This window comes from Capra hircus, chromosome 14 (assembly GCF_001704415.2).
Source record: "Capra hircus breed San Clemente chromosome 14, ASM170441v1, whole genome shotgun sequence".
Taxonomy (NCBI): Eukaryota; Metazoa; Chordata; class Mammalia; order Artiodactyla; family Bovidae; genus Capra; species Capra hircus.
Genome location: NC_030821.1, coordinates 7,489,492 through 7,516,879, shown reverse-complemented (window position 1 = coordinate 7,516,879; position 27,388 = coordinate 7,489,492). Strand labels below are relative to the sequence as shown.

General features: G+C 39.7%; 1 protein-coding gene across 1 annotated transcript in view; it reads left to right on the top strand.

Annotated features, from left to right (window-relative positions):
- The window catches only part of MMP16 (matrix metallopeptidase 16), a 382,552-nt gene that overhangs the window by 322,990 nt on the left and 32,174 nt on the right, over positions 1 to 27,388 (top strand). The window contains exon 7 of the mRNA XM_005689258.3: positions 12,784 to 12,922. Coding sequence (XP_005689315.1) covers positions 12,784 to 12,922 — 139 coding nt within the window. The remainder of the gene's footprint in view (positions 1 to 12,783; positions 12,923 to 27,388) is intronic.

Sequence of the window (27,388 nt, the reverse complement as noted above, 5' to 3'; positions counted from 1 at the left end):
TTTGGTGGTATTGAAGTTTTCTCGACCAAAATCTGCCTATATGTACTGCATTCTAGACTTTGTGCAGACTGAATTTCCTGTATTCAAGGCTTCCACTTATATACGATTTCTTAAGAATATTTAACACCTGAGTCTTACATATTTTGATATTATTCAATAGATTTGCATACATCCCTAGACTCCCAAAGAGATACTATTTTCTGAGTGAATCATTGCCATGTATGGCAGTCTATTATAGGCTAATTTCTTATTTAGCTTTCATAACAGTAAGTTATCTGTGCAATGGATAACTTTGAAGTTGCTACATTTGCAATATAAAGTTTGGAAGATATTAATGGCAAAGATCCCTAGTGGCTCAGACATTTAAGCGTCTGTCTACAATGTGAGAGACCTGGGTTCAATCCCTGGGCCAGGAAGATCCCCTGGGAAGGAAATGGCAATCCTCTCCAGTACTATTGCCTGGAAAATCCCATGGACAGAGGAGCCTGGTAGGCTACAGCCCATGGGGTCGCAAAGAGTCAGACACGACTGAGCGACTTTAACTTTACCTTATCTAAAGATCATATTGGGAGAAAAAATTATTTTTATTTGAATAAATGCTTTTACATTTTAGAAATGTATATTTCTGCCATGAATAACTGAAGTCTCCATTTCTTGCCCAATGCATTCACTGATTTTTTTCATGTGATAATTCATGTGATATTTTTTTCAGTATTTATAAGGTGTCTGCCTTTGCCTGGAAGACTATCAGACCTCAGGATATTGCAGTGAACACCCCAAAATTCTCCTACAGCAAACTTTGAATGGAGAAGGAAACAGTCAAAAAATCAGATGAATATACATAAGTGTGCTCTGCTCATTCACTCAGTCGTGTCTGACTCTATGCAACCCCACAGGCTCTAGCCCGCCAGCCTCCACAGTCCATGGAATGTTACAGGCAAGAATAGCAGAACCGATTGCCATTTCCTACTTCATGGGTTCTTCCAGAACCAGAAACTGAACCTGTGTCTTTTCTGGAACCTGCATTGGCAGGCAGACTCTTTACCACTGTGCCACCTGGGATATAAGGTATCAATAAATGCAGCGATTAAAATGAAACACAGTAATTCAGTAGAAGTTAGGGGTTGAGACAGGTGGGTAGATGACTACTATAATTTGGGTGATCAGTCTTTCTGAAGAAGTGACATATTAGCTGAGATTTAAATTGCAAAAGGAGCAAGCATGGCAAACATATAAGAAAAGGACATTGAAGTTAGACCTATAACTGAATAGCATAACATTTTTACTCAGATTCTAAACAACAATATCAGAGAAGGCAATGGCGCCCCACTCCAGTACTCTTGCCTGGAAAATCCCATGGATGGAGGAGCCTGGTAAGCTGAAGTCCATGGGGTAGCGAAGTCAGACACGACTGAGCGACTTCACTTTGACTTTTCACTTTCATGCATTGGAGAAGGAAATGGCAACCCGCTCCAGTGTTCTTGCCTGGAGAATCCCAGGGACAGGGGAGCCTGGTGGGCTGCCATCTATGGGGTCGCACAGAGTCGGACATAATTGAAGCGACTTAGCAGCAGCAAACAACAACATCAAAGAATTCTGAAAGCTGTAGTCATGGTACCTCCAATTATGTTACCAAAATTAACATTTCAGATGACATCATCGGTGGGATTGTAGGGCCATTCCAGGTTTCTCATCAATAGTTACAGTGTTTCTACTAAAGACTGGCTCTAGAAACATACTTTTTAGGATTCTCTCAGTCAACATTTTTCCCATAGCCTTAGGCCACTACTGCATATATGAATTTATTTCATTAACAACATAGGAGTTTTAAAACAAATCAGGATGGGGAAAAAATCCTAATATCCATCATGGATCAAGGTACCAAGGATCAAGGTTCAATACAACTTGTGATGATGAAGATGCTGTATGTATATATACTGTCCAGTATGACAGCCACCTGTTACAAGTGGCTATTGAACACCTGAAATGTGTCCAGTACAACAGAGGAACTGATTTTGAAATTATACTTAATTAATTTAAATGTAAATGCATTGATTAATATAGTAGTTAAAAGGATATCTTGAATACAGTATATTCATAATTTATAATGAATTAGTCATGTTGCTGCCTCTACACTTCACAGTTCGTTTTCTTTGGCAAACTGAAATATAGTTTTTACCTGTTTATGGTTTTGGAGGTAATGGTGCAAAACTCAACATAGAGAAGTATTGAATTGAAACAATATACAAGCAATAATAAATTAAAGAGAGTTAACCTCTGTTCCCTTAATGTATTTTGTGTTCAGTCATAATTTTCAGTGTTTCTGACTAGTAACAAATACTAGGGACAAAATCTGAGTTAGGAAAAAAAGTCTGTAAGGATCTTCTGGAGGAAAAATAGGTATTATTGTGGTGTATCCCTGCTCTCCCTCAACTAAACTAAGAGTTTGTAGGAATGACTGATAGCATAGAAATAATGCAAACTAACAGTTTATCTACCTTTTGTCATTGATAGCAGTAAAAAATCTGATATTTTTTTAATCAAACAAATGGCTATTTTAATTATGATGATTGCTTGCTATTAATCTTAAAAAAAACCCTGTAATAATCAACTATGAAAGTACATACTGTTCAGTAAGCCCTAGAATGAAGTTATTGTAAGTTAAAAACAATAATTTTGGAAGATTAATGGGAAAGAGGAAGAAAAGCCTTACCGATTATCAAGATTTTCCAGAAACAATTTTGATTACTTTTGTAAGTCAAGCTTGGCAGGTGAAATTAATTATATATGCTTCAGATTCATATTTGGTTGCAATGTTAGTTTTGTATGAACTAGACCACATGAGACATAGTCAAAATATTAAAACTATTTCAGTATTATCCAAGACCATCTTTTAAAATGTATATTTATTTTTGTCTTCAACTTCAGGTTTAGAAATGAATGAACAATGCATATTTGTTAAATTCTATTAAAAATATAGTACTGACATGTTTGTAGTTATAAGTAGTAATGTACAAGTAATTTTTAAAATTTTTCAAATAATTGACCATTTTTGCTATTGAGTTTGAACACCAGAGAATGGGTGGGCTAAACAATGTATCACCAGCTCATTCTAGGCATAAAGTAACTCTCCAGCTCAGTTTTCCTTTTAGAAAATAATGGTCTCAATGTAGCCCAATTCAAAAACAAAAAAAGATGAGCCATGAATACCTACCATTAAGAAACATTGTATCAACAAAAAATGATTTTATATTGTTTTTATTTACTCTTGAACAGAAAGAGTGTTTATCAATTTAAGCAAAGTGATTATCTTTAACATCATCCCTTTGAATATTAATTCATTTGCATTCAATTAAAATAGTACTTGCTTCACACAATAATCAATAACCAACTTTCAAGGAATGAATGGATGGCATCAAGCGGGATTCATCTATATTTATAATGGTTACTAAGTGAATTACAATTGCAAATTATTGTTTAGCCACACAATACAAGTTAAAAAATGTTGAATAGCACTGAAATCTTGCAAAAAAAGATAAATGAGGATTTATTTCTGTCTTCGGAAGACAGAGAAAAAGCTTAAATTGCTCAACTAAATAAACTATTCTTCACTTTCATGTGAATTTGTATCCTCAGGAAGAAATGCAGGCAGGATAATGTATTCTCAACTGAACTTTCAGCTATATCCCCCAACATACAAGTTGTAAATAATCATAGCTAAAATGAATGTCTGAAATGCATGTGATTGAGCAAAGAGGGATATACTCACCAATGTAAATGCTTTTCATAAACCTCACCTTTTTTTTTTTCAACACTTCGAGACTAATTTGGTTTTCTCTTTATTATCTGCCGTATTGTTTTATTCGCTTCGCATCCTCATTCTGGGATATATATGTTTCATTACTTTCTGTTTACTACTTTACCTAAAACAAATGCCTTCTTTCCAGTCATTGCAGTAATAGGCTTGCCACCTAAATTCCCCAGTGCTTTATTTTCTAAACACAAGTAAGCATCTGCCCTATACTCAGAGCACGATGCAGCTTATGTTAGACCCTTCTAACTCTGTGTTTATTTTTATTTTATTTATTCCTCATTTTTGTCCTTCATCTCTATCCCTGTTTTCTTCTGCATTCTATTTTATTGATCTCGCATTTGATATCTCATCAAGATACTGTTTTCATTTCATATAGCATTTATGTGCAGTTGCTTCTAGAATGGTCACTTTCCTCCTACCATTTCACCTTCCCTAGACTACACCCCACCAAGAAATGCTATAACTTCTAGTCTTTAAATCTCATTTCCCCTTCTCTGGAAAAGAAGTATTTCACTTGTCCACCATTATCCTCAGCCTGGTAGAGCATAGATTATTTTACATTAAATACCTTCCTTTGTTATGATGTGTGTTAACTTCCTTTTCTATAGTACCCCTGTGAAGGGCCTGTTAAAGTCTAGGCAACATCATCTTTATTCATCTTCAAAGATTTCTGAAATTCTTCTTAATTTACGAATCTTCCAGCTAAGTAGAAGGGACACTCCATCTCTTTTATGCAAAAATATTGCCATCTTAAGCTTCTATACTTTCAGTTCAATTCAGTTCACTCAGTTGTGTCCGACTCTCTGTGACTCCATGGACTGCAGCACACCAGGCTTCCCTGTCCATCACTAACCCCCAGAGCTTGCCCAAACTCATGTTCATTGGGTTGGTGATGCCATCCAACCACCTCATTCTCTGTCATCCACTTCTCCTCCTGCCTTCAATCTTTCCCAGCCTCAGGGTCTTTTCCAATGAGTCAGTTCTTCTCATCAGGTGGCCAGAGTATGCTTTCTACACTTCCACAAACTGTCCAATCTTATCTATCAATTTTATTTAATCATCTGTCATCAAATTACTTCTTGCTTAGAATAATTTTTAAAAACCATTCAATTGCATCAGTAGTTGTCCAAGCCTCCATTATTTAGCTGAAAAGTTATGAAAGGTATTAACTTATATTTGTTTTGGAGAAGATTCTCCTTTTTATCCTTTGTTTATTTTTTTTCTTTAACAGTAAGCAAATATTGTTACTCCTATTAGTTTCACTTGCTAGATGTGAAACTAATAGCAAATTATTATTGGGAACCAATAGCAAAAGTGATAATTTGCTATGGGTATGCTAATGATTGTGGTAATCTGACTTCCCTCGGGACTGGTTTAGAATATCACTATTTTATTGGACAGCAGGTTGTCTGTTGAGGATTTTGAGTTTAAGGAAGGGTAGTTACCTTTCGAACTCCCAATTTAAGGAAATAAACCATCAGTAACAACAGTAGAAAAACAATAGCAACAGAAGGAAGGTTTTCAAGGCCATATTAGCATAAAGCAATTAGGTGTTTTTAATGAGGATTAGTCCCCCCTGTTATGGCAACAACTGCTCCTGAACTCTGAAACAAAGTCCCTTAGGAATCTTTCAGAGTTTTTTGCTTCCTAGTTTCTTGGGAATTCTCCATTCCATCTACCCTCATCTCTTAGGAAGAAATCTTTAATTTAACATAGGCGTTTAACACCTAATTTGTTGATAAATAACTGTGTATGCGTTTGAAAGGAAAGAAAAAAACAAATTCCCTTCCAGCACATTTTTCTCCTGGGCATCTGGCCTGTGTTCCTCCCTTCCCCCTTAAGCTTCTGCACTTGCTTAGAGCTTTCACGCGGAGTCTATACATAACTCTTTATTCCTGCCCAGTATATATTTCTTATTCTAATTGTCTGCTCTACATTTCACATTCTCTCAGCTCAATGAAGATCCTGCTTTTAGTATACTTAGTACTGGGGGGAAAATATGACTGATTGAAGAGGAAGTCACAAAGATAATACTCCATAGCTCTAGCTCAGCTCTTGATTCTTGTTATGTCACTTCATGAAATATCCTTTGCTCATGAAATATCTCACTTTCCCTCTCTGCACATCCTGACCATGGCATGGCACTTTGGCCAATACTATACTACAGGATGGAAAACAGAAGGGTCACCCACAGGGCAGGATGGAGCCCTTGGGGAATAGAGGCGTAGTTTTGAGTGAATATCCCTGGAGGCAGTGAAGTCATAAATAAAGAAAGAAGGAAGGAAAGGGAGGGGAAAGGGAGGGAGAGAGAAAGCAAATGATAAAGATGCCCATTTAGAGCATGTAGAAACAGGCTGGCAAACAGATAATGTCCATACAGTGATCTATTTGCCATCTATTTACCACAAATAGATGGGGAAACAGTGACAGGCTTTATTTTGGGGGGCTCCAAATCACTAAGATGGTGACTACAGCCATGAAATTAAAGGACTCTTGCTCCTTGGAAGAAAAGCTATGACAAACCTAGACAGCATATTAAAAAGCAGAGACATTACTTTGCCGACAAAGGTCCGTCTAGTCAAAGCTATGGTTTTTCCAGGAGTCATGTATGGATGTGAGAGTTGAACTATGAAGAAAGGTGAGCGCTGAAGGACTGATGCTTTTGAACTGTGGTGTTGGAGAAAACTCTTGAGAGTCCGTTGGACTGCAAGGAGATCCAACTTGTCCATCATAAAAGGAATCAGTCCTGAGTAGTCATTGAAAGGACTGAGGCTGAAGCCGAAGCTCCAATACTTGGGCCATCTGATGCGAAAAACTGACTCATTTGAGAAGACCCTGATGCTGGGAAGGATTGAAGGTGGGAGGAGAAGGGGATGACAGAGGATGCGATGGTTGGATGGCATCACTGACTTAATAGACACGAGTGTGAGTAAGCTCTGGGTGAGCTTACGGACAGGGAAGGGCAGGTGATGGACAGGGAAGCCTGGCGTGCTGCGGTCCGTGGGGTCACAAAGGCTCAGACATGACTGAGCGACTGAACTGAACTGAACAACTGACCTGAGTACCGTGATCTAAGTACTTTGTTAGATATGGGTACTATAAGGGCAGTAAAGAGGGCCTATGGCAAAAATTCTGTAGGGGGACTTTGGTTAAATGTTGCCAAAGCAAGACCCTGCACCCAGGCCAAGGGCAGGGTTTGCTCTCATCCCTCTCTCTCACTGCTTCTCTCTCTTAGAGCACGTATTTAACGCAGTGCTGGGCTTTGCTCCAGAACCGAGAAGTGCCGTGTTTGAATACGATAGATGAGGTACAAGCTATGATGAGACGCAGGCGAGCATATAAACAAGATAATTTCAGAGAACAATAAGTATTATGAAGAAAATAAAACATGATGGGTTGATAGAAAAAGACTGAAGAGACAATTTCAGATTGGCTGGTTAAAAAACTAAATTGAATACACTGCCCTCTCAATTACCTTGAGTAAAAAAAAAAAAAAAAAACAGCCTGTACTTTATTCAGCAGGAACATAGTTTTTATTGTAAATGAGACATCTTTCTTCAGGTCAGAAATAGAGGGAAGGTAATTCTTGATAGGTGTGCTAATGCCACAGCTGTTTTCTAGCTCATTATATTCACTAAATGGTAGTTCCCATTTTATAGCGGCAGCAATAATAGCATTTCACACAGCCTTTTGAAATTATTGTTTGTCTCTGTTCCCTTCTAGGATGAATGTACATTCTTAAAGAGTTCATATTTTTGGAACTCCAGAATTGCTAGTTCAGTGGGAGGAATAAAATCTTTCCTATTTTTTTCGACTCAGTTACATGATAATGTGAATTAAAATTTAGATCACCTTGCCAGTATTCATGATCCTCAGATCCCAAAGGAGAGGGGGGCAGCAACATGTCATGGTACTGTTTGACACGTTTGAATCTACAGTTTGTGGCTCCTTTCCCTAAAGGCAATGATGAAACATTTTTTAGTAAAGTCTCCTTTTCTTCATCACAATCATTGCAAAGTGGTTTCTGAACAAGAGTCGATGCAAAAAGAAACAGGAAAAATATATGTATATATATCAGGACCTAAAAAGAAAACAGTGTCAACACACGTGTCTTTTCATATGCTCCTCGCATATTTGTAGTATAGAGTTTAACCACACTTAGTACAGCAATACTCCATAACCAACATTGTCTATATAAATGGAATAAAACCAGATAGTTATAGTATTAGATTATGTATGGATAATTATTATTTTTTCAGTTTTAAAAATTAGTATTCTTTTTGTTAATGGTGAACAACAGGGTATGTCTGAGACCTATACGACATGGAAAGAAAAATCTATGCGTAAGCTCCAAAATGTTTGTATTGGAAGTAAAATATTACTGTTTAAGTAGGGATTGCTTTGGTAATTTTTAAGCATGATGCTTTTCCATAAGTTGACTTTACAAATGTGCTGGCTGTGGTGGTTTTTATTGTATCCTACCTCCTTCCTCCCTTTTCTGTAAGAACTCTGGCCAACAGGAGGTCAGAGGCAAGATACGAACGAACAATCTAGGACTCTGGAGAGGTGATTCCTCGGTCTTTCCTTTGCATCATAGGCCAAAACAAAATATACATTGTTTGAAAGGTGGAAACCTGTTTTCCCACCTGCTCATGGTTCAAAGCTCTTTATATATATTACCTTTGTAGAAAATGGAATGAGCACTAATCATCTGTCCATACATAGCAACTGTATGTTCTTTTATATAGCTTTTTCTTAGAAAATTCACTTACTTTTACTTTGTCGGCAAAGGCAAATGATGAAAAACAGGAGGAGGAGAGTAAAAGCCAATGTAGGGGGTGGGATGAGGGGTTTCAGTTTTAGATAAGGTGATCAGAGAAGGTTTCCTCTGGAAGGAAATTTGCACAGATACCTAAATCTCATTTTAAATTTATTCTCTCTGCAAATTAGACACAAGCCCCCGTTTCTTTTTTTCTTGAAATGGTAATCTTTAGTGATCATGGTGTGCGTTTACATCCTCTGTGACAGAAAGCTTGCTTAATTATTCTCACCATTGAATCCTGCTAAACAGAGAAGTTGTGGATATATTGAGTAGAATCACAACTGGAAAATCTGCAATATATATGGCTCTCTGCCAAGGCTACTGTCAATGAAAAACAGTCCTGACTCACCTATGCTTCTGCATTATCTTCAAAAGATCTGCAGATTGGCTCTGCTTATCTTGAGGCAGAAATTTCATTTCTTCCTTCGTTAGTGGCATGTTGGGTTGTATTCTTATCTTCAGACTGCAACCTGTTTGTCCCAAAGAGCCATTGGCCTGTCTCAATTGTGGGGAGATGCTAGCAATGTGAAGTGCTTCTCTGAGAAAAGTTGGAGTATATTGCCAGGACAATTCACCCAATTTCTTCTGATTCTTAGGCTTAGAGAGCTTTTTGTTTTGTTTAATTGTTCCATAAATATAAATAATTATAGTCAGTTATTTCTTCGTTAGAATCCAGTAGTTTACAGCAGTTTTATTTTAGGATATATATTACCATAATGTTAAATTTTTTGTATGGGGATTGGAAAGACTTTACCACTCAGTTAAAACTCCTGTTGCAGATAGACCAAAATGCTTTGCTTTTGCTTTAAATTACCAGAATATCATGTGTCCACATAGTATTGAAATTAAAATCTGGGCCTTACTGCCTATATATATTTTATTAGATCAATCTTTTCATGAAATAATTTTTATCTTAAAATCACATAAATGTACCTCCTGCATGTTGATCAAAACATTGATCAATTCAAGCTGCCTAATATTATGGAAATTATGAACAGAAAGTTAACAACATGCCATTTCTGTCCTTTAGTGTGTCCATTTTGGCATGAAATGTTCCCTTGGTATCTCTAATTTTCTTGAAGAGATCTCTAGTAATATGCAGAGTTCGTTTCAGTCCAGTTCAGTTCAGTCGTTCAATCGTGTCCAACTCTTTGCGACCCCATGAATTGCAGCACGCCAGGCCTCCCTGTCCATCATCAACTCCCGGAGTTCACTCAAACTCATGTCCATCGAGTCAGTGATGCCATCCAGCCATCTCATCCTCAGTCGTCCCCTTCTCCTCCTGCCCCCAATCCCTCCCAGCACCAGTCTTTTCACATGAGGTGGCCAAAGTACTGGAGTTTCAGCTTAAGCATCATTCCTTCCAAAGAACACCCAGGACTGATCTCCTTAGGATGGACTGGTTGGATCTCCTTGCAGTCCAAAGGACTCTCAAGAGTCTTCTCCAACACCATAGTTCAAAAGCATCAATTCTTCGGTGCTCAGCTTTCTTCACAGTCCAACTCTCACATCCATACATAACTACTGGAAAAACCATAGCCTTGGCTAGATGGACCTTTGTTGGCAAAGTAATGTCTCTGCTTTTGAATATGCTATCTAGGTTGGTCATAACTTTCCTTCCAAGGAGTAAGCGTCTTTTAATTTCATGGCTGCAGTCACCATCTGCAGTGATTTTGGAGCCCCAAAAAATAAAGTCTGACACTGTTTCCACTGTTTCCCCATCTATTTGCCATGAAGTGATGGGACCAGATGCCATGATCTTAGTTTTCTGAATGTTGAGCGTTAAGCCAACTTTTTCGCTCTCCTCTTTCACTTTCATCAAGAGGCAGAGTACATCATGCTAAATGCTGGGCTAGATGAATCACAAGCTGGAATCAAGTTTCCTGGGAGAAATATCGACAACCTCAGATATGTAGATCATACTTCTCTAATTGCAGAAAGTGAAGTCAGGAGGTAAAGTGACTTTTGAGGAGGTTGAAAGAGGAGAGTGAAAAAGCTGGCTTGAAACTCAACGTTAAAAAACTAAGATCATGGCATCCCATCTCATTGCTTCATGGCAAATAGAAGGGGAGAAAGTGGAGGCAGTGACAGACTTTATTTTCTTGGGCTCCAAAATCACTGTGATGGTGACTGCATCCATGAAATTAAGGGATGCTTGCTCCTTAGAAGGAAAGCTGTGATAAACCTAGACAGCATATTAAAAAGCGGAGACATCACTTTGCCAACAAAAGTCCGTCTAGTCAAAGCTATGGTTTTTCCAGTAGTCCTGTATGGATGTGAGAGTTGGACTATAAAGAAAGCTGAGAACCAAAGAATTGATGCTTTTGAATTGTGGTGTTGGAGAAGACTCTTGAGAGTCCCTTGGACTGCAAGGAGATCCACCCAGTCCATCCTAAAGGAAATCAGTCCTGAATATTCATTGGAAGGACTGATGCTGAAGCTGAAACTTCAATACTTTGCCTACCCGATATGAAGAGCTGACTCATTGGAAAAGACCCTGATGCTGGGAAAGATTGAATGCGGGAGAAGAAGGGGACGACAGAGGATGAGATGATTGGATGGCATCACTGACTCAATGGACATGAGTTTGGGTAAACTCTGGGAGTTGGTGATGGACAGGAAGGCCTGATGTGCTATACTCCATGCATTCTCAAAGAATTGGACACAACAGAGTGACTGAGCTGATTCCAGTAGTCAAGTATGGATTATGAGACTTTATCCTTAAAGAAGGTTGATGACTGAAGAATTGATGCTTTGAAATTATGGTGCTGGAGAAGACCCTTGAGAGTCCTTTGAACTACAAGGAGATCAAATCAGTCAATCCTAAAGGAAATCAAACCTGAATATACATTGGCAAGACTGATGCTGAAGCTGCTGCTTTGGCAATCTGATTCGAAGAGCCGACTCACTGGAAAAGACCTTCATGCCAGGGATCATTGAGGACAAAAGGCAGAGGAGGTGGCTGAGGATAAGATGGTCAGATAGTATCACTGACTCACTGAACATGAAATTGAGCATATTCTGGGAGTTAGTGGAGGCCAAAAGAGTCTGACATGCTGCAGTCTATGAGGTCACAAGAAGTACTGTGTGACTTAGCAACTTAACAACAACCACATAATTTCCAATGAAACCTTGTTTGTAAACACTGAAATATAATGAAATATTTAATTTTAATTTATTGAAAACTAATTTTTAAAATATACCTGTTTTTTCTAATATTAAAGCACTTTGGATAGTCTATAAATTGTTCCAAAATTTTCAATTGAAAACAATTTAATGTCATCAGATATACCTTTTGGGGGAATGGTTTTTGCCCTTAGTCAGAATTTATGGTGAAAAATATATTGTGTTTTGTCTAAAAAGTCAAAAATATTCATAAATATCTGTTTTGGGGCAAGACAGATACATAATTCACCGGTGATAATAGTAAACACATTTAATATAAAATGACCTGTGGTGTGACTGAGTGAAGTATGGGTTATTATGACAGCAAATAAGAGAAGCAATTGACCTATTCTTTAATCCACTCTAATGATCTTCCTTCAAGGTTCCTTTGTTCAGTATAATTTATACTGTAAACATTATACAGTGATAATTTATATAGTATACATATATATATATAATGACTGCATAATTTATTGTTCAAACCATGAAACATTTGAAGGTGAAAGAGGACCCTATTTATGATTACATGAGACAGTAGTATAATATGGGCATACTAGGAGACGTGGCCTCCCTATTTTATCCCAGCACTTTAGGTGTAGAGCCCTTGCATATGTCTATAAACACAGAGGTGCATATGTGTTGCTATGCTGCTTTTTTATTTTGGAAAGCTCACTTAATCCACAAGTCTGGCAGAGTCTTGTCTGTGCTGCCTCTGTTTTTCCATCTAGAGGTGATGTAAACTGCCAAGATTAAGTATTAGTACGTTATCTTTTTAAACACAATGTATAGATTAGACACTGGGTAGTTTACTACAAGAATCTTTGCCATCATTGTGGGCAAGTTGTGCAGCTGATTATTTGACTGTTTTGATGCAGGACAGTGATAAGAACACCAGCACCACCTGTTAAAGCATTGAACCATTGCACAGGGAAGTTCCTGCAGGCCCCGCTTTTGCTGAGAGTTGCTTCTGTTCGCTCTGCAGGACCAGTGGTTTTGGCGCGTGAGAAACCACAGGGTGATGGACGGATACCCCATGCAGATCACTTACTTCTGGCGGGGCTTGCCTCCTAGTATTGACGCAGTTTATGAAAACAGTGACGGAAATTTTGTCTTCTTTAAAGGTAAGGAATATTTCCAATGTCTTGCTCTGTTATAGCCTGATCACATTGTCCAGGGCCTTGTTGTACACATAGGGATGAATAAATAAAACCTATTGTGTGAGTTTATGTAGCTAATTCACTCTATAAAATGAACCACATATGTTAGCTACAAATATAAATGAAGCAAGATCAAAGATGATTTTTAATTCTCTAATTTATGTTTTCTCATACAATATCCCCATTTGTAAGTCAAATTTAGGAGGCATTGTGATCACTTAGACTTTTTAGATTTGGCCTAAAGGCACCAGAGAAATAAATATACAAATAAATAAATTAATTAAAAGTAATTTTTCTAAGGTATTTGTTTTTTTGTAAAGAGTATTTGGGATTGCTTGCTGTTTTTACACAATGAAATTCATTTCACTTATTTTCATATATAATCTCTTCAATGTAATTTAGTCAGCTTAATCTCTTTACATGATTTAGTCAATTTATGTTAAATAGTTTTCAATAAACTAAGAAATTACTCATAACAATAAGAAAAACATACGAGTAGAAAAAAGTCACCCAATCATTTTACCCAATAAAATTTGTTGTTTGCTATTTGTCTGAGTGACAAATTTCAATTGCACAAATACTAATGTCTAGCATGCAAAAGTGAGATTATTTGAATTAAATTAAATTGAATTTAAGTCAAGTGACTGGTTCTTCCATCTTCTAAAGTTGTGCTGTGCTTAGTTGCTTAGTCATGTCTGACTCTTTGTGACCCCGTGGATTGTAGCCCACCAGGCTCCTCTGTCCATGGGGATTTTCCAGACAAGAATCCTGGAGTGGGTTACCATGCCCTCCTCCAGAGAATCTTCCCAACCCAGGGATTGAGCCCAGGTCTCCCGCATTGGGGGTGTATTCTTTTGCTAATATTCAAAACAATAAATCTTAAGATCTTAAGTCTGTTGGGGGCAGAGGGCCCAGGGAAAAGAGACTGATTGAGTTGAAAGATTAAAAGAACTGTGAAGAGAACAAGTTTGAGTTGACTTGAGGAAAAGTAGAATGCAGAATGAATGTGACTGAATGGATTACTTAAGAGTCTAAAGGACTGAGAATAAGCTTAAATAAGGATTGAGACTGAGGGAGAAGAAAAAGGAATCTTAACCAAATAAAGCAATTATTCTCAGGACCAAACTAGAAGAATTTGTAGTGGTGATGAGAGTAGTGAAAATACAGGATTTGCGAGATACTTGTCATATTTTAAGTGAAGTCCAAACCACCCATATAAAGTCAAGGTGTATACTCAGAATTTATTTTGTCTTTACAAATTATAACCTGAGAAAGAAGGGGTATAGTATATTAATTATGAGAATACCATGGTCCTGAAGTCATATTACTAATTTTGAGCACTTACTAGCTGTATGAACTATATAGCTACTCAAGTCCGTATGCGTCAGTTTCTCCACCTGGAAAATGGTGGTACTAGTGTTCCCTGTCTCAGGATTGAAGACTAAATTAAGAGTACCTGGGAAGTGTTTGGTACAAGTAAGCCCTCTAATAAATGCCAACTGTTGCTGCTGGTGGTACAATTACTGTTAATATTATTGCCCTCCTGCTCTCTATAATAAGTAAATAAAGGAAGTAGACATGTACTGTATCATTGCAGACAAAGAAAAGATACATATGAAGGGTCTGGATCTTAGAGCCATGATATTTGGAAAAAAATTATCCTCCCCTGCACTTTTCTTTGGTCCTGTGTGTGGTAGCAGCAAAAAAAAAAAAAAAAAAGAGTAAGAAGAAGCCCTAGGTAGCCTACAGCTGGAGGGCTGTCCCAGGGGGTCCCCTGTCATCCCAGGATCAATAGTGTTCTCTTACAAAACTGCCTGAGGGGAAACTGCCACAGTCCTAAATCAGTGTTCCTTCAGTTCTTTATTGCCTCAGGGCCTTCTCACTTTTTATCCATGTTGCCTCTCCTCACTCCCTCACTCTGGAATGGGTAGCTCCTTTTCATCTTTCAACAGCTGGCATAAAAGTGATCTCCTCAGAGTGCACTCCCTGTCCACTCCATTTAAAACAGTATCTTCTAGCTTGCACCAGCCCTTGCAAAAATGTGGAATTACCTGTAGCATTCAAATGTAAATCTCATGACAGATGGAACTGGTTTCTATTTTCTTGCACACCACTGTGTTTTCAGTGCTCAGAACAGTGTTGGGTGCATAGTAGGTGCTCAACAAACATTTTAATAAAAGTGAAATGGTAAACATTTATTTGACTCAGTGTAGTGTTTCTTATGTTGAGATGCTAACAGGAACAACTCTGACTCTTGTCCCATATATACTTCTGAATGTTTAGCTTGCCAGTGGTGTCTCTTGATATACTGTCATTATAAAGAAATGTCTAATCTTAAAACTTTCCCTCTCCAAGACCCTGCTATGATGCTTCCTTCTCACATTACCTTCAAATAAAGTTGTAGACATGCAGCAACATTATTCCAAATGCCATTGCTTATCCAGAGGGAGCCAGAAGCTCTGGTTGCTTCCAATAAGACTACTCCTTTTTCTGATATCTATCTCATCATTGTCATGAGGATCAGGAGTCCCAGAACTCTGGGCTTTGGTTGACATACCACCCCCTTTCTTATGTTTCTTGAAGCAATCAAACAATCAAAATACCTGTCTGAGCTTGCCACCATCTCCTAATGGCCTTTATGACCCCAAAGTGTATGTAATCAGATCATCTATTTCATCTCAAGACCATCATTGCCAACTTGCTCTAGGGACATTCAGACCACTTCATCTCTAGCAATCCAACTTCCCTCCAGGTTTAATTTTTTACATATTAACTGGTAAACTGTCAGTTCAGTTCAGTTCAGTCGCTCAGTCATGTCCAACTCTTTGTGACCCCATGAATCTCAGCACGCCAGGCCTCCGATTCATCACCATCACCCAGAGTTCAACCAGACTCACGTCCATCGAGTCTATGATGCCATCTAGCCATCTCATCCTTGGTCTTCCCCTTCTCCTCCTGCCCCCAATCCCTCCCAGCATCAGAGTTTTTCCCAATAACTCACCTCTTCTCATGAGGTGGCCAAAGTACTGGAGTTTCAGCTTTAGCATCATTCCTTCCAAAGAAATCCCAGGGTTGATCTCCTTCAGAATGGACTGGTTGGATCTCCTTTCAGTCCAATGGACTCTCAAGAGTCTTCTCCAACACCACAGTTCAAAAGCATCAATTCTTCAGCGCTCAGCCTTCTTCACAGTCCAACTCTCACATCCATACATGACCACAGGAAAAACCATAGCCTTGACTAGACGGACCTTAGTCGGCAAAGTAATGTCTGCTTTTGAATATGCTATCTATGTTGGTCATAACTTTCCTTCCAAGGAGTAAGCGTCTTTTAATTTCATGGCTGCAGACAACATCTGCAGTGATTCTGGAGCCCCAAAAAATAAAGTCTGACACCATTTCCACTGTTTCCCCATCTATTTCCCATGAAGTGATGGGATCGGATGCCATGATCTTCATTTTCTGAATGTTGAGCTTTAGGCCAACATTTTCGCTCTCCTCTTTCACTTTCATCAAGAGGCTTTTTAGCTCCTCTTCACTTTCGGCCATAAGGGTGGTGTCATCTGCATATCTGAGGTTATTGGTATTTCTCCCGGCAATCTTGATTCCAGCTTGTGTTTCTTCCAGTCCAGCATTTCTCATGATGTACTCTGCATAGAAGTTAAATAAGCAGGGTGACAATATACAGCCTTGATGTACTCCTTTTCCTATTTGGAACCAGTCTGTTGTTCCATGTCCAGTTCTAACTGTTGCTTCCTGACCTGCATACAGATTTCTCAAGAGGCAGGTCAGGTGGTCTGGTATTCCCATCTCTTTCAGAATTTTCCACAGTTTATTGTGATCCACACAGTCAAAGGCTTTGGCATAGTCAATAAAGCAGAAATAGATGTTTCTCTGGAACTCTCTTGCCTTTTCCATGATCCAGTGGATGTTGGCAATTTGATCTCTGGTCCTTTGCCTTCTCTAAAACCAGCTTGAACGTCAGGGAGTTCACGGTTCACATATTGCTGAAGTCTGGCTTGGAGAATTTTGAGCATTACTTTACTAGCGTGTGAGATGAGTGCAACTGTGCAGTAGTTTGAGCATTCTTTGGCATTGCCTTTCTTTGGGATTGGAAGGAAAACTGACCTTTTCCAGTCCTGTGGCCACTGCTGAGTTTTCCAAATTTGCTGGCATATTGAGTGCAGCACTTTCACAGCATCGTCTTTCAGGATTTGAAACAGCTCAACTGGAATTCCATCGCCTCCATTAGCTTTGTTCGTAGTGATGCTTTCTAAGGCCCTCTTGACTTCACATTCCAAGATGTCTGGCTCTAGATTAGTGATCACACCATCATGATTATCTGGGTCGTGAAGATCTTTTTCGTACAGTTCTTCCGTGTATTCTTGCCATCTCTTCTTAATATTTTCTGCCTCTGTTTGGTCCAGACCATTTCTGTCCTTTATCAAGCCCATCTTTGCATGAAATGTTCCCTTGGCATCTCTAATTTTCTTGAAGAGATCTCTAGTCTTTCCCATTCTGTTGTTTTCCTCGATTTCTTTGCATTGATCGCTGAAGAAGGCTTTCTTATCTCTTCTTGCTATCCTTTGGAACTCTGCATTTAGATGCCTATATCTTTCCTTTTCTCCTTTGCTTTTCACCTCTCTTCTCTTCACAGCTATTTGTAAGGCCTCCGCAGTCAGCCGTTTTGCTTTTTTGCATTTCTTTTCCATGGGGATGGTCTTCATCCCTGTCTCCTGCACAATGTCACAAACCTCTGTCCATAGTTCATCAGGCACTCTATCTATCAGATCTAGGCCCTTAAATCTATTTCTCACTTCCACTGTATAATCGTTAGGGATTTGATTTAGGTCATACCTGAATGGTCTAGCAGTTTTCCCTACTTTCTTCAATTTAAGTCTGAATTTGGTAATAAGGAGTTCATGATCTGAGCCACAGTCAGCTCCTGGTCTTGTTTTTGTTGACTGTATAGAGCATCTCCATCTTTGGCTGCAAAGAATATAATCAATCTGATTTTGGTGTTGACCATCTGGTGATGTCCATGTGTAGAGTCTTCTCTTGTGTTGTTGGAAGAGGGTGTTTGCTATGACCAGTGCATTTTCTTGGCAAAACTCTATTAGTCTTTGCCCTGCTTCATTCTGCATTCCAAGGCCAAATTTGCCTGTTACTCCTGGTGTTTCTTGACTTCCTACTTTTGCATTTCAGTCCCCTATAATGAAAAGGACATCTTTTTTTGGGTGTTAGTTCTAAAAGGTCTTGTAGGTCTTCATAAAACCGTTCAACTTCAGCTTCTTCAGCATTACTGGTTAGGGCATAGACTTGGATAAATGTGATACTGAATGGTTTGCCTTGGAGGCGAACAGAGATCATTCTGACATTTTTGAGATTGCATCCAAGTACTGCATTTCGGACTCTTTTGTTGACCATGATGGCTACTCCATTTCTTCTGAGGGATTCCTGCCTGCAGTAGTAGATATAATGGTCATCTGAGTTAAATTCATCCATTCTAGTCCATTTTAGTTTGCTGATTCCTAGAATGTCGATGTTCACCCTTGCTTGTTTGACCACTTCCAATTTGCCTTGATTCATGGACCTGACATTCCAGGTTCCTATGGAATATTGCTCTTTACAGCATCGGATGTTCTGTCACCAGCTTCTATCACCAGTCACATCCACAACTGGGTATTGTTTTTGCTGTGGCTCCATCCCTTCATTCCTTCTGGAGTTATTTCTCCTCCGATCTCCAGAAGCATATTGGGCACCTAATGACCTGGGGAGTTCCTCATATTGCATTTTCATACTGTTCATGGGGTTCTCAAGGCAAGAATACTGAAGTGGCTTGCCATTCCCTTCTCCAGTGGACCATGTTCTGTCAGACCTCTCCACCATGACCTGCCCGTCTTGAGTTGCCCTGTGGGCATGGCGTGGTTTCATTGAGTTACACAAGGCTGTGGTCCTAGTGTGATTAGATTGACTAGTTTTCTGTGAGTATGGTTTCAGTGTGTCTGCCGTCTGATGCCCTCTTGCAACACCTACCATCTTACTTGGGTTTCTCTTACTTTGGACGTGGGGGTATCTCTTCATGGCTGCTCTAGCAAAGCACAGCCGCTGCTCCTTACCTTGGACGAGGGGTATGTCCTTACCACCACCTTTCCTCACCTTCAATGTGGGATGCTCCTCTAGGCCCTCCTGTGCCTGTGCAGCCACAGCTCCTCGTGGCCTCGGGTGTGGGTGGCTCCTTCCAGCTGGTAAACTATAAGCTTCACTTATCGCTCATCTGTATCCTTCTCACTGGAATATCGGCTCATAAGGTCCAGAGCTCTAGTTCGTTATTTATTTATTTCATTTTAATACTGTTGTTTCCAGTACCTCAAACCAGGAGTTAACAAACTTTTCTCTGTAATGACCAAATAGCAAATATTTTAGCCTTTAGAAGCCTGTACCATCTCTATTACATATCCTTTTATTTCAAAAATGTAAATACTCTTCTTAGATTGTGGGCTGTACAAAAACAGGAGTTTGTCCTAGTTTGCTGAACTCTGTTGTAATCAACGTCTGGAATGTAGTAAACACTACACAAATAATTATCGAATGGACGAAGTATAAAACGCAAGAGCTAATCTGTGTTTGTATTCACAGCTCTCCACAAGTGGTCTCACCCTATACCAGTCATCCTGAATGTTACTAATGTATTTAAGCATTATTCTTCTCCAGGTTGTTCTTTTCTCTTTGTTTCTTTCTCCTTGTTTTTCTCTTCTTCTAATATGTACTATTTGTACAAGTGCTTAGCAACCCTGTAGACTGTAGCCCACCAGGGTCCTCTGTCCATGGGGCTTTTCAGGCAAGAATGCTAAAGTAAGTTACCATTTCCACCTCCAGGGAGGCTTCCTGATGCAAGCATCTAACCTGTACCTCCTGCCTTATGCAGTGGAAGTTGTCAATACACAATTATAAAAACAGCTATAGATGTAGTCAGTTTTATATTAATAGAATTTTATTGCTTTTTGATATGCAAAGATGTAGTATCAGTGTTGTCTTTGCTTCTAGCTCATATGTAATAACAGGGATCAGATTTGACCTTCCACCTAAAACCGCTAAAAATTGGACAGAGTATCTAAAACGAAAATATTCATGACATTGGACATCAAGAAAGGTAGTGAATCTTGAGAATTAAAAGCAAAGAGAAGTTAAGTCCAGAAATTGCCCCAACTTCCTGTCTGGAAAGAATTCTAGGCTATGGACCAGCATCTAAGAATCCAGGGAGAGCTCAAAAGATGCTCTCAGTTGAGGAGACAGAGCTGAGAGTCCAGGAGAACAAGGTGCCTACAGTTAACAAGACAAAGTAATGCAGAGGAAAGAGCTGCACTAACTGAAGACGTGGAGTTTTGCAGCGGAAACTCCTAAGGTATGAGAGAGAGAATTGGTGTGTAAGCATGCAACTGAAGTCTAGAGAAAGAATCATGCAATGGATATAAAAGAAACAAAGCCTGACACTTACACAGGGCTAACATAAGCACTTGTTGCCACCAGTCACCCGTTGTCCATGCACGCTGAACAGAGTCTTGCCTCAGTAGTGGGGGAATTTTATCCTAGAAGGAGCACTATTTCATTCCTCCCTAACAAATCTTAAAACACCTGAATTAATCAATTGTTTTGAAGTAACAGTCCTAAAACTAAGGTCAAAAATAATTATAGGGATACCAAAATATCCACATAGTCAGGAAAAATTCACAGCGTCTGGCTTTCCCCATAAGATCAGAAATAAGACAAATGTATCCACACTTGCCAATTGCATTCAATATTATATGCGTGCATGCTCAGTCATGTCTGACTGTCTGTGACCCCATGGACTATAGCCCATCAGGTACCTCTGTCCATGGAATTTCCAGGCAAGAAAACTGAAATGGATTAGCATTTCCTACTCCAGGGGATCTTCCCAACCCAGGGATCGAACCCACATCTCCTGCATTTCCAGCATTAGCAGACAGATTCTTTACCACTGTGCTACTGCGAAGCCCCATTCAATGCTGTGCTGGATGTTTTATCTAGTGTAATAAACATGAAGTAAAACAGTATTCACAGACAACGAGATTGTCTGTATAGAAAATTGGATGCCATCAGCCATTTATCTATAATTGGTCAGTGAGTTTAGCAAGATTGCAAGCTGTAAGACTATCATTCAAAAATTAATTGTATTTCTAAGACTCTGAGGGCTTCCCTGGTGGCTCAGAGGTTAAAGCATCTGCCTCCAATGTGGGAGACCTGGGTTTGATCCCTGGGTCGGGAAGATCCCCTGGAGAAGGAAATGGTAACCCACTCCAGTATTCTTGCCTAGAGAATCCCATGGACAGAGAAGCCTGGTAGGCTACAGTCCTCGGGGTCGCAAAGAGTCGGACACAACTGAGCGACTTCACTTTCACTTTCAAGACTGTGAAGAGTCTGAGATTTTATCCTAAGCTAACAAGTTAGCCTACCACACTTTCATGAATGTTGGTAGAATATATGAAACTCCTAACTCAGAGAAAATGAGAGGATCAAAAGAAGTAGCCATTTGTATGAGTTCCCTGAGCCCCAGTTCTCAAAGGGTGATGTGAAATTGACCCATTGAAATACTTGTAATCAGATATGTGAAGGAGAGGAACCACAAGCTTAGCAAACCTAAATATTTCATAATAAGCTGTACACTGCCCAAATTTTCCCCAGAGGGAGGAATTTTATTTATTTTATTGAAAAGTAAGCAAATCCTCCCTTTACTATGGAGGGAGATTCTTTCTTTATAATCCAAGATTGTTGATACACTAACATCTTTGAAAATAAAGCACAAAAGAAAGACACTATCAGTGCCTCTGCTCATGAGAGGTGCGGAAAAGCAGGTGACCTACAGAGAATTGTCTTCCATCAGATACTAACAAACAATAATCAATAATTGACATTTTTTAAAAATTACAAAAGCAAATTACAAAGGCACCAAAATACCAAATATTTAGGGATAAAGCCAAATAACATGTGGATTGCCTATACACTGAAAACTACAAAAAAAAAAATCGTAAATGACACTAAAGAATACAAATCAATGGACAAAAGTGCCTTATTCATAATTTTGAGAAGTTGAATCCTCCCAAATTTATTGGGTTCTTAACCACTAGACTGCCAGGGTATTCCCTAAAGTCTTACTTTAAAATGATATTAGTCAAAAGAGAATGACATTGGTGTAAAGATAGAAAAAGAAAATATATATATAATAGAAATTATATATATATATATATATATATATATATATATATAAAATATAGAGAATCCAGAAATAAACTAAAAACATATAGGAACAAGTAATTTCTCACAGTATTACAAAGGAAACTTAGTGGGGGAAACATAATTTTTCAAAAAATGATGGTGAAAGCATGGGATGTTCGCATGTAAAAAAACAAGTAAATAAACTCTAATGGAACAACAGACTGGTTCCAAATAGGAAAAGGAGTACATCAAGGCTGTATATTGTCACCCTGCTTATTTAACTTCTATGCAGAGTACATCATGAGAAACGCTGGGCTAGAAGAAGCACAAGCTGGAATCAAGACTGCCGGGAGAAATATCAATAACCTCAGATATACAGATGACACCATGCTTATGGCAGAAAGTGAAGAGGAACTAAAGAGCCTCTTGATGAAAGTGAAAAAGGAGAGTGAAAAAGTTGGCCTAAAGCTCAACATTCAGAAAACGAAGATCATGGCATCTGGTCCCATCATTTCATGGCAAATAGATAGGGAAACAGTGGACACAGTGTCAGACTTTATTTTTGGGGGCTCCAAAATCACTGCAGATGGTGACTGCAGTCATGAAACTAAAAGACACTTACTCCTTGGGGTGACTGCAGTCATGAAATTAAAAGACGCTTACTCCTTGGAAGGAAAGTTATGACCTACCTAGATAGAATATTGAAAAGCAGAGACATCACTTTGCCAACAAAAGTCTGTCTAGTCAAGACTATGGTTTTTCTAGTGGTCATGTATGGATGTGAGAGTTGAACTGTAAAGAAAGCTGAGCACAAAAGAATTGATGCTTTTGAACTGTGGTGTTGGAGAAGACTCTTGAGAGTCCCTTGGACTGCAAGGAGATCCAGCCAGTCCATTCTAAAGATCAGTCCTGGGTGTTCTTTGGAAGGAATGATGCTAAAGCTGAAACTCCAGTACTTTGGCCACCTCATGTGAAGAGTTGACTCATTGGAAAAGACTCTTTGTGACCCCATGAATCGCAGCACACCAGGCCTCCCTGTTCAGTCACTCAGTCATGTCCAACTCTCTGCGACCCCATGCATCACAGCACACCAGGCCTCCGTGTCCATCATCAACTCACAGAGTTCACCCAAACTCATGACAATCGAGTCGGTGAACTATCCAGCCATCTCATCCTCTGTCGCCCCCTTCTCCTCCTGCCCCCAATCCCTCCCAGCATCAGAGTCTTTTCCAGTGAGTCAACTCCTCGCATAAGGTAGCCAAAGTATTGGAGTTTCAGCTTTAGCATCAGTCCTTCCAAAGAACACCCAGGACGGATCTCCTTTAGAATGTACTGGTAGGATCTCCTTGCAGTCCAAGAGACTCTCAAGAGTCTTCCCCAACACCACAGTTCAAAAGCATCAATTCTTTGGTGCTCAGCTTTCTTCACAGTTCAACTCTCACATCCATACATCAGTTCAGTTCAGTTCAGTCGCTCAGTTGTGTCTGACTCTTTGCGACCCCATGAATCGCAGCACGCCAGGCCTCCCTGTTCATCACCAACTCCCGGAGTTCGCTCAGACTCATGTCCATTGAGTCAGTGATGCCATCCAGCCATCTCATCCTCTGTTGTCCCCTTCTCCTCCTGCCCCCAATCCCTCCCAGCATCAGAGTCTTTTCCAATGAGTCAACTCTTCACATGAGGTGGCCAAAGTACTGGAGTTTCAGCGTTAGCATCATTCCTTCCAAAGAAATCCCAGGGCTGCTCTCCTTCAGAATGGACTGGTTGGATCTCCTTGCAGTCCAAGGGACTCTCAAGAGTCTTCTCCAACACCACAGTTCAAAAGCATCAATTCTTCAGTGCTCAGCCTTCTTCACAGTCCAACTCTCACATCCATACATGACCACAGGAAAAACCATAGCCTTGACTAGATGGACCTTAGTCGGCAAAGTAATGTCTCTGCTTTTGAATATACAATCTAGGTTGGTCATAACTTTTCTTCCAAGGAGTAAGCGTCTTTTAATTTCATGGCTGAAATCACCATCTGCAGTGATTCTGGAGCCCAAAAAAATTAAGTCTGACACCATTTCCACTGTTTCCCCATCTATTTCCCATGAAGTGATGGGACCGGATGCCATGATCTTCGTTTTCTGAATGTTGAGCTTTAAGCCAACTTTTTCACTCTCCTCTTTCACTTTCATCAAGAGGCTTTTTAGCTCCTCTTCATTTTCTGCCATAAGGGTGGTGTCATCTGCATATCTGAGGTTATTGATATTTCTCCCGGCAATCTTGATTCCAGCTTGTGTTTCTTCCAGTCCAGAGTTTCTCATGATGTGCTCTGCATAGAAGTTAAATAAGCAGGGTGACAGTATACAGCCTTGACATACTCCTTTTCCTATTTGGAACCAGTCTGTTGTTCCATGTCCAGTTCTAACTGTTGCTTCCTGACCAGCATATAGGTTTCTCAAGAGGCAGGTCAGGTGTACACAAAGATAAACTTACAGTGAATTAAAGACCTAAACATCCGAAACATAAGACCAGAAACTATAAAACTCTTAGAGGAAAACATAGGCAGAACACTTTATGGTATAAATCACAGCAAGATTCTCTATCACCCCCCCTCCAGAGTAATGGAAATAAAACCAGACATGAACAAGTGAGACCTAATTAAACTTAAAAGCTTTTGTACAGCAAAGGAAATTACAAACAAGGTGAAAGGACAACCCTCAGAATAAGGGGAAATTTTATCCAATGAAGCAACTAACAAAGGGTTAATTTCCAAGCTATATAAGCAATTCATACAACAGAATACCAGGAAAAAAAAAAATCAAAAAGTGGGCAAAGACCTAAACAGACATTTCTCCAAAAGAGACGTACAGATGGCTTAGAAACACATGAAAAGATGCTCAATATCACTCGTTATTAGAAAAAGGCAAATTACAGCTACAGTGAAATATCTCATACCGGGCACAATGGACATCATCAAAATATTTACAAATAATAAATGCTGGAGAGGGTGTGAAGGAAAGGGAATGTAAATTGATACAGCCACTATGGAAGACAGTATAGGGATTCCTTATAAAACTAGGAATAAAAATACCATAGGACATATCAATCCCACTACTAAGCATTGTACTCTGAGTAGATCAAAATCTTTTTCAAAAATTGAAAAAGATGCATGTACCCCAACATTCATAGCAATACTGTTTGCAATAGCTAGGACATGGAAGCAGCCTAGATGTCTTAATGACAGATGAATGGATAAAGTTGTGGCACATACAGAAAACGGAATATTACTCAGGCATATAAAGGAACATATTTGATTCAGTTGTAATGAGGTGGATCAACCTAGAGCCTATTGTACAGAGTGAAGTGAGTCAGAAAGAGAAAAACAACTACTGTGTATTAATGCATATAATACTGTGTATTAATGCATATATATGGGATCTAGAAAGATGGTACTGATGAACCTATTACAGAGCAGCAACGGAGACACAACGTAGAGAACAGATTTATCCACATGGGCTGGGGGGAGGAAGGAGAGGGTGGTACAAGTGGAGAGGATAGCATGGAGACATATGCACTACCATTTGTAAAATGGATGTGTAAATTGGCTAATGGGAATTTGCTGTGAGCCTGATGGAACTCAAACCAGGGCTCTGTAACAACCTAGAAGGGCGGGAAGGGGTGGGAGGGAGGTTCAAGAGGCAGGGGACACGTGTGTACCTATGGTTGATTTATGCTGATGTAGCAGAAGCCATGGCTTTTCTTCCGGGGAGCAAGCATCTTTTGGTTTCGTGCCTGCGGTCACCATCTGCAGTGATTTTGGAGCCCCCCAAAATAAAGTCCGGAGAAGGCGATGGCACCCCACTCCAGTACTCTTGCCTGGAAAATCCCATGGAGGGAGGAGCCTGGTAGGCTGCAGTCCATGGGGTCACGAGGAGTCGGACACGACTGAACGACTTAACTTTCACTTTTCACTTTCCTGCATTGGAGAAGGAAATGGCAACCCACTCCAGTGTTCTTGCCTGGAGAATCCCAGGGACGGGGGAGCCTGGTGGGCTGCCGTCTATGGGGTTGTACAGAGTCAGACACGACTGAAGTGACTTAGCAGCAGCAGCAGCGGAAGCCAGCACAATATTGTGTAGCAATTATCCTTCAAATAAAAATAAATAAATTAAAAAAAAAACACATTACTGGGAGAAATAACCATGTCAGATGTGCAGATTATATCTATTGGCAGAAAATGAAGAAGAACTAAAGAGCCTCTTGATGAGGGTAAAAGAGGAGAGTTGAAAAAGCTGGCTTGAAACAGAAAAACACTTAAAATCATTAAAAAAAACTTTGATCATGGGGTCCAGTCCTATCACTTCCTGGCAAATAGAAGGAGAGAAGTGGAAGCAGTGACAGATTCTATATTTTTGGGCTCCAAGATCACTGTGGATGGTGACTGCAGCTGTGAAATTAAAAGACTCTTGCTCCTTGAAAAGAAAGCTATAGCAAACCTAGACAGTGTATTAAAAATTAGGGACATCACTTTGCTGACAAAGGTCCACATAGTCAAAGCTATGGTTTTTCCAGTATCAAGTACAGATGTGAGAGTTGGACCATTAGGAGGACTGAGCACTGAAGAATTGATCTTCCGAATTGTGTGCTGATGAATATTCTTGAGAGTCCGTTGGACTACAAGGAGATCAAACCAGTCAAGAGAAACGAACCCTGAATATTCATTGGAAGGGCTGATGCTGAAGCTGAAGCTCCAATAGTTTGGCCACCTGATGCAAAGAACTGACTCACTGGAAAAGACCCTGATGCTGGGAAAGATTGAGGGCAGGAAGAGAAGGGGACGACAGAGGATGAGATGGTTGGATGGCATCACCGACTCAATGGATGTGAGTTTGAGCAAGCTCTGGGAAATAGTGAAGGACGGGAGGCTGGCTGGTTGCAGTCTGTGGGGCTGCAGAGTCAGACACGACTAAGTCACTGAACAACAATATCAAAAGATTAATATATAAACTACAGCCCTTCTGCTCAGTGCTAGCCAGTCTCATGGTTTGATACATGTGACTGTCAGACGGTATTCCTGGCCCTGTTTAGATCAGTTCGTTCAGTTCAGTCACTCAGTCTTGTCCGACTCTGTGACCTCATGAACTGCAGCAATCCAGGCCTCCCTGCCCGTCACCAACTCCCAGAATTTACTCAAACTCATATCCATTGAGT